Source organism: Aquarana catesbeiana, linkage group LG02 (assembly GCF_042186555.1).
Source record: "Aquarana catesbeiana isolate 2022-GZ linkage group LG02, ASM4218655v1, whole genome shotgun sequence".
Classification (NCBI taxonomy): domain Eukaryota; kingdom Metazoa; phylum Chordata; class Amphibia; order Anura; family Ranidae; genus Aquarana; species Aquarana catesbeiana.
The window spans coordinates 35,483,184-35,491,520 of NC_133325.1; the positions used below are offsets into that span (position 1 = coordinate 35,483,184).

The window sequence follows — 8,337 nt, forward strand, 5'->3', positions numbered from 1 at the left end:
TCAGCGGTAATATGCACCTTTCCGCTGATCACCCTGTCCAGCGAGGCCAAGACATTGCCTTCCACATGCCAGTAGAGAACTGGAATTGCCTTCCGTGAGAAAAAGTGGCATTTGGGAACTTGCCACTGAGGAACCGCACATTTCACAAACTCACAGAAGGGGGCAGAGTCTACCAACTGAAAAGGTAGCAGTTGAAGTGCTAGCAATTTTGCCAAGCTAGCATTCAACCGCTGGGCATGTGGATGGCTGGGAGAAAACTTCTTTCTGCGGTGCAGCAGCTGGGGCAAGGAAATTTGCCTGGTACAATCTGACATTGGTGTACCGATAGGAGATTGCCCGCAAGTACTTGGCTGTGACACACCTAATTCTACACCTTCATTCCTCTCAGTGCAGGTCTCAGAGAGGACTGAAGGTATAGTGGGGTTGGAGATCCCAGCTGATGAGGAGCAAGGAGAGGTCCTCTTTGTTCTTTGGTGTGGGTCTTTTAGGTACGATTGCCAACGAACTGCATGGCAGGTCAACATATGTCTGGTCAAGCATGTGGTGCTCAAGCGAGAGATGTTTTGGCCATGCGAGATACGCTTGAGACATATGTTGCAAATAGCAGCAGTGCGATCTGATGCACTCGTCTCAAAAAAGGCCCACACCAAAGAACTTTTGGAATAACGTGCAGAGACACCAGCGCCCTGCACATGCGGAGCTCTGCGGTGTGATGCACTCAGTGTGCTGCCCTTAAGCTGGCCCCTGGAGGGCATCCTGCCTCGTTGGTGATGTGCCTCCTCCTCCTGCTCCTCCTCTCTCCTATCAGGCACCCACGTGGAGTCAGTGACCTCATCATCCCCTCCCTCCTCATCACTGGAGCAAACCTGGTAGTATGCTGCAGCAGGGGGAACATGACTCTGTCTGGGCTCACGTTACTGCCTTCCTCTAGCTGAGTACCATCATTGGAGCCTTCAAAATGCTGGGCATCCTCCTGGAGCATGTACCCAACAGTGTGGTCAAACATTTCGAGGGACTCCTCAGGAGGACTTGGTGGGGCTAGGGAAGGAGTGACTGATGCCATTGAACTGAGGTAAGAGGCCGCGTTGGCAGCTGCTTTGCCAGACAAAGTACCCTGAGTAGGGATGAGCTTCGAGTTCGAGTCGAACTCATGTTCGACTCGAACATTAGCTGTTCGCAAGTTCGCCGAACACCGAACAATTTGGGGTGTTCGTGGCAAATTCGAATGCCGCGGAACACCCTTTAAAAGTCTATGGGAGAAATCAAAAGTGCTAATTTTAAAGGCTTATATGCAAGTTATTGTCATAAAAAGTGTTTGGGGACCCGGGTCCTATGTATCAATGCAAAAAAAAGTTTTAAAAACGGACGTTTTTTCAGGAGCAGTGATTTTAATAATGCTTAAAGTCAAACAATAAAAGTGTAATATCCCTTTAAATTTCGTACCTGGGGGGTGTCTATAGTATGCCTGTAAAGGGGCGCATGTTTCCCGTGTTTAGAACAGTCTGACAGCAAAATGACATTTGGAAGGAAAAAACACATTTAAAACTACCCGCGGCTATTGCATTGCCGACAATACACATAGAAGTTCATTGATAAAAACGGCATGGGAATTCCCCCCAGGGAAACCCCGAACCAAAATTAAAAAAAAAAAAAATGACGTGGGGGGGTCCCCCTAAATTCCATACCAGGCCCTTCAGGTCTGGTATGGATATTAAGGGGAACCCCGGCCAAAAAAAAAAAAAAAAACGGCGTGGGGTTCCCCCAAAAATCCATACCAGACCCTTATCCGAGCACGCAACCTGGCAGGCCGCAGGAAAAGAGGGGGGGACGAGAGTGCGGCCCCCCCCCCTCCTGAACCGTACCAGGCCACATGCCCTCAACATTGGGAGGGTGCTTTGGGGTAGCCCCCCAAAACACCTTGTCCCCATGTTGATGAGGACAAGGGCCTCATCCCCACAACCGTGGCCGGTGGTTGTGGGGGTCTGCGGGCGGGGGGCTTATCGGAATCTGGAAGCCCCCTTTAACAAGGGGACCCCCAGATCCCGGCCCCCCCCCTGTGTGAAATGGTAAGGGGGTACTTACCCCTACCATTTCACTAAAAAACTGTCAAAATAGTTAAAAATGACAAGAGACAGTTTTTGACAATTCCTTTATTTAAATGCTTCTTCTATCTTCCTTCATCTTCTTCTTCTTCTGGTTCTTCTGGCTCTTCTGGTTCTTCCTCCGGCGTTCTCGTCCAGCATCTTCTCCGCGGCGTCTTCTATCTTCTTCTCCTCGGGCCGCTCCGCACCCATGGCATGAGGGGAGGCTCCCGCTCTTCTCTTCATCTTCTTCTTCATCCTCTTCTCTTCTTCATCTTCTTCATCTTCATCTTCTCTTCTTTTCTTCTGCGGGCCGCTCCGCATCCATGCATGGATGGTGGCCCCGCCCCCCGTTATTTAAGAACCGTCAGACGAGGAGACGCCGTCACACAGCGGGAGCCTCCCTTCATGCATGGATGCGGAGCGGCCCGGAGAAGAAAAGAAGAGAAGATGAAGATGAAGAAGATGAAGAAGATGAAGAAGAGAAGAGGATGAAGAAGAAGATGAAGAGAAGAGCGGGAGCCTCCCCTCATGCCATGGGTGCGGAGCGGCCCGAGGAGAAGAAGATAGAAGACGCCGCGGAGAAGATGCTGGACGAGAACGCCGGAGGAAGAACCAGAAGAGCCAGAAGAACCAGAAGAAGAAGAAGATGAAGGAAGATAGAAGAAGCATTTAAATAAAGGAATTGTCAAAAACTGTCTCTTGTCATTTTTAACTATTTTGACAGTTTTTTAGTGAAATGGTAGGGGTAAGTACCCCCTTACCATTTCACACAGGGGGGGGGCCGGGATCTGGGGGTCCCCTTGTTAAAGGGGGCTTCCAGATTCCGATAAGCCCCCCGCCCGCAGACCCCCACAACCACCGGCCACGGTTGTGGGGATGAGGCCCTTGTCCTCATCAACATGGGGACAAGGTGTTTTGGGGGGCTACCCCAAAGCACCCTCCCAATGTTGAGGGCATGTGGCCTGGTACGGTTCAGGAGGGGGGGGGGGCCGCACTCTCGTCCCCCCCTCTTTTCCTGCGGCCTGCCAGGTTGCGTGCTCGGATAAGGGTCTGGTATGGATTTTTGGGGGAACCCCACGCCGTTTTTTTTTTTTTTTTTGGCGAGGGGTTCCCCTTAAAATCCATACCAGACCTGAAGGGCCTGGTATGGAATTTAGGGGGACCCCCCCCCACGTCATTTTTTTTTTTTTTTAATTTTGGTTCGGGGTTTCCCTGGGGGGAATTCCCATGCCGTTTTTATCAATGAACTTCTATGTGTATTGTCGGCAATGCAATAGCCGCGGGTAGTTTTAAATGTGTTTTTTCCTTCCAAATGTCATTTTGCTGTCAGACTGTTCTAAACACAGGAAACATGCGCCCCTTTACAGGCATACTATAGACACCCCCCAGGTACGAAATTTAAAGGGATATTACACTTTTATTGTTTGACTTTAAGCATTATTAAAATCACTGCTCCTGAAAAAACGGCCGTTTTTAAAACTTTTTTTTGCATTGATCCATGTCCCCTGGGGCAGGACCCAGGTCCCCAAACACTTTTTATGACAATAACTTGCATATAAGCCTTTAAAATTAGCACTTTTGATTATTCATGTTCGTGTCCCATAGACTTTAACGGTGTTCGCTTGTTCGAGCGAACTTTTTTCCTGTTCGCATGTTCTGGTGCGAACCGAACAGGGGGGTGTTCGGCTCATCCCTAACCCTGAGCCTGGGTGAGAGAGGATGAGGACGGATTGGTCATCCACTCAACCAAGTCTACCGCATGTTGCGGCTCAACACGGCCAGCTGCCGAAAAAAAGGCCAAGCGTGTCCCAAGGCCACGTGCTGATGAGGATGCAACGTATCCACGACCAGCACTGTTGCCTCTAGACACAGAGCCTGCTTGCCCTCTTTTATTGGCTTGTGGCTGTCTGCCTCTCCTTGTTGGCCTTCCAGACATACTAATGGCCTGCAGTGAGATGTAGCTGCACAAAACTGGGATGTATATATATATATATTCCGAATATACTGCAGCTAGCAGAATCAACTGCCTGCCTGTAGTATTATTAGTATGAGAACACCTGCACTTGTCTTCAGGTAGCTATACTGTAGGTGCAACTGTGCAGGGTACACAGTACACTAACTGTAATTACTTCAAGGGCCTGCCTGTGCTATTAATAGGATCAGAAGAAGCACACAAGCACTTGGCTTCAGGTTACTATACTGTAGATGCAACTGTGCAGGGTTACACAGTACACTAACTGCAAATACTTCAAGAGCCTGCCTGTGCTATTAATAGGATCAGAAGAAGCACACAAGCACCTGTCTTCAAGTAGCTATACTGTAGGTGCAACTGTGCAGGGTACACAGTACACTAACTGGAAATACTTCAAGAGCCTGCCTGTGCTATTAATAGGACCAGAAAAAGCACACAAGCACTTGGCTTCAGGTAGCTATACTGTAGGTGCAACTGTGCAGGGTACACAGTACACTAACTGGAAATACTGTAAAAACACCTGCCTGCCTGTCAGTATATTAGGAAGAGAATAACAGGAACGGATCTAGCAACTGAATACAGTATATATATATATATATATATATATATATATATATATATATACACATATACACACACAACACCTGGGATGCATATATATACACAATACACTGTAAGTGCAGCTAACTGACTCGACCTGCCTACTCTATCTAACTTAAATCAAATGACACTGTCTCTCTGTCTATCTATCTCCGCCGCAACACACTATACAATGCCGCCACGCAGGCAGCCTTATATAGTGTGGGGCGTGTACTAAACCCCCTGTGCCATAATTGGCCAAAGCCTTGATGGCTTTGGCCAATTACGGCTCTCTGTACACACGGCGCTGCGATTGGCCAAGAATGTGGGTCTTAGTGCATACTTGGCCAATCATCAGTCAGCAATGCACTGCGATGCCGCAGTGAATTATGGGCCATGACGCGCCACTCGAATTTGGCGCAAACGGCCCATAACGTTCGTAATTCGACGAACGGCCGAACACACAATGTTCGAGTCGAACATGCGCTCGACTCGAACATGAAGCTCATCCCTAGTGAACACCCGATGTTCGAGTCAAACTTACGTTCGACCTGAACATCAAGCTCATCCCTACTCTCTTGGGACAGGCACTGGGGCAAAGAAAGTGGAGTGAAGAAATGACGGCATTCAAAGGTACTTCATATGATGGTACTGGTATTGGAGCATGGAATAAAATAAATTAAAATAACAATGGCTAGTCTTTTTGGAATGTGTCCAAATTAATAACGGGTATCAACAGCTATACAGTATGGAATCCAAAATCCTTTCAGGAAAAGGCCAGCATACGTTGAAACTGATGGAGGCCAAAAAGTCACAGCATGTCTGCCATGAGTTTAAGTGGAGGTATTCAATTCTGTCTTAAGTTTATTATGTGCCTTGTACCCTTTGATAGCTGTTATGTGCCGGCAATGCCTGCTTCTCTTCCTCTCCCATTGGCATTCAGCTGCTGCAGGGAGGAAACACAGCCACCGGTTCCACTAAATGCATCCTCCGCTGCCCCTCCTCTCCAGTTTCCTTTTGCTGGTGTTGTCCGGCTCCTGTGTGCTCCTGTGTGAGGCTGGAGAGTGGAAAAGGGGTCTGTAATTGTGCCATTTACCAGCCCCTTCCTTTTATGAATGAACGCAGTCAGTGATCAGTCAGTTTCCATTAATAACTAAAGCATAGTAAACTTTACTATGCTTCAGTTTGTGAATGATTAGGGAGCCACTCAGCACAGAGTACTTCCCATTCATTCACTGTCCAGTGCAGCTGAAGGTGCAGAGAAAGGGACTGGAGAATCTGTTCTCAGTCCCTTTCTCTGTCTCAAACATGAGACATCAGGGGTTTAGACCACTGATATTTCACCAAAACCCCTAATAGGGGTTCTAAAAAAAAAAATTGTAAAAAAAAAAAAAAAATTAAATAATGAAAAAATGTAAAAAAAAAAATGCTAAAAAAATAAAATAATGCAAATAAAAACATCAACTGCCCTTTTGACATCATCCACTGCCCTGCTCAACCTCTGCCCTACTGACAAAGTCCACTGCTCTGCTGAAACCATCCTCTGCCCTTCTCACACTGTCTACTGCCCTACTGACTCTGTCCACACACCATCCACTGCCATGCTGACACCATCCACTGCTCTACTGACGCCGTCCAATGCCCAAGTGACACCATCCACTGCTCTACTGACGCCGTCCAATGCCCAAGTGACACCATCCACTGCTCTACTGACGCCGTCCAATGCCCAAGTGACGCCATCCACTGCTCTACTGACGCCATCCTCTGCTCTACTGACACCATCCTCTGCTCTACTGACACCATCCTCTGCTCTACTGACACCATCCTCTGCTCTACTGACACCATCCTCTGCTCTACTGACACCATCCTCTGCTCTACTGACACCATCCTCTGCTCTACTGACACCATCCTCTGCCCTACTGACACCATCCTCTGCCCTACTGACACCATCCTCTGCCCTACTGACACCATCCTCTGCCCTACTGACACCATCCTCTGCCTTACTGACACCATCCTCTGCCTTACTGACACCATCCTCTGCCCTACTAACACTGTACACACACACCATGCACTGCCTACTGACACTGTCCAATGCTCTACTGATTGACACTGCCAACTTTTTAGGTAGGCCAAGTTTATATTTTTACAGTTACCGGTATATTTAGGTAGATCTCCACCTCTCAAAGGTTGCCTACCCCTGATCCAAACCATTATAGTTTACCTTTTCTCAAGTGTGAAAAAAAATAATTTCAGTCATTCTATGTAAATGAAGACCTCAGTATTGCTTATTTTGGTCTGTACCCTTTGAAGGCCCCTGTTTTCACTTACCCAGGGACCTTTAATACTATGTTCGACTGACTTTGGATGAACAAAACCTTTAATAATCAGATTGTTGGCTAATATTGATAATGTACGTCTTGTATATAGAGGAAAACTGAAGAACAAGTGAGAACCATGCAGAATGATACGTCTTCCCACCAGTTGCTGCTGACACTTGGCTTCAGAGAAATGGGTTCACTCCGGTACCTCTACAGTGCATTGGCTCTACTAGTTTATATCAGTGTTATTATGTTCAATGTTGCCGTTATCTCAGTGGTTTTGTTACACAAGAGTCTACAGGAGCCCATGTATATCTTTGTTTGTGTACTGTGCATTAATGGCCTCTATGGCAGCACCTCTTTCTTTCCCAGTTTGATCTTCAATTTGGTCAACCACATTAACACCATTACTTATACTGGATGTTTGACGCAAGTATTTTGCATCCACACATACTTGGGGTGTGAAATGACCATCCTTGTCATCATGGCGTATGATCGCTATGTGAGCATTTGCCACCCTCTGAGATACCACAGCATAATATCCTTATTTGTGGTCTTCAAGCTGGTGGCTTTGGCCTGGTTTTACACAATTATCCTGGTCGGTATACATTTGGTGTTGACAATCAGGCTTCCCATATGTGACACAATCATACTAAAGGTCTACTGTGACAATTGGTCAGTGGTAAGGCTGTCTTGCATTGACATTACTGTAAATAACGGGTTTGGACTTTTTATCGGGTCAACATTTATAGGTCCTATGCCGATGCTGATCATTATCTCTTACATCCAGATCCTAAGAGCCTGTTTAAGGTCATCAAAGGGCTTTAGAGCAAAAGCTTTGCAAACCTGCACTCCTCATTTAATAACTGTTGCTATCTACACTGCCAATTTGTATTTTGAGCTCCTGATATATCGATTCATACCCGAAAGCTTAAATTATGAACTGAGGACAATCATGTCAGTGCAAGTTGTAGCATCTCCTCCACTCCTAAATCCACTCATCTACGGTCTGAAACTAAAGGACATAAAAGTAAAAATCCTCAGACTTTTTCAATGAAGACTAAGACAGTGTCCATTCAGAAGCCTTAACTTTTTTCCAACCAAAACGTATGTTTGGGAAGATATCAACAGACTGTATTTGCTGTTGACTGCTTACTTGATTGCTCTTCAAGATTTTGGCTTCAGGACCTCTCCCAGGTATCTACTTTACATCCTTCAAAATTCCGATGGTGCAGTAAGAATGGAACACACCATGGTGGTTTATTTCTCTTAGAGGTTTTGGCTTTCAGACTTTTCCCAGGACAGCTGAATTTGTATCTACTTTTCATCGTAAAGCATTACGATGGAACAGTAAGACTGGAACACCAGTGTTTTGCTACCACAA

At 46.6% G+C, this 8,337-nt stretch overlaps 1 protein-coding gene across 1 annotated transcript; it reads left to right on the forward strand.

Moving 5' to 3' along the window:
* Positions 1-7,089: 7,089 nt before the first annotated feature.
* On the forward strand, positions 7,090-8,010 carry LOC141129721 (olfactory receptor 52D1-like). The gene has a single exon (XM_073617814.1). It carries the CDS (start codon positions 7,090-7,092, stop codon positions 8,008-8,010), a length of 921 nt encoding a protein of 306 aa, XP_073473915.1.
* Positions 8,011-8,337: the final 327 nt, after the last annotated feature.

Excerpts from the sequence above, each read along its gene's own strand:
- LOC141129721 (XM_073617814.1), top strand. The coding sequence starts at position 7,090 with ATGCAGAATGATACGTCTTCCCACCAGTTGCTGCTGACACTTGGCTTC.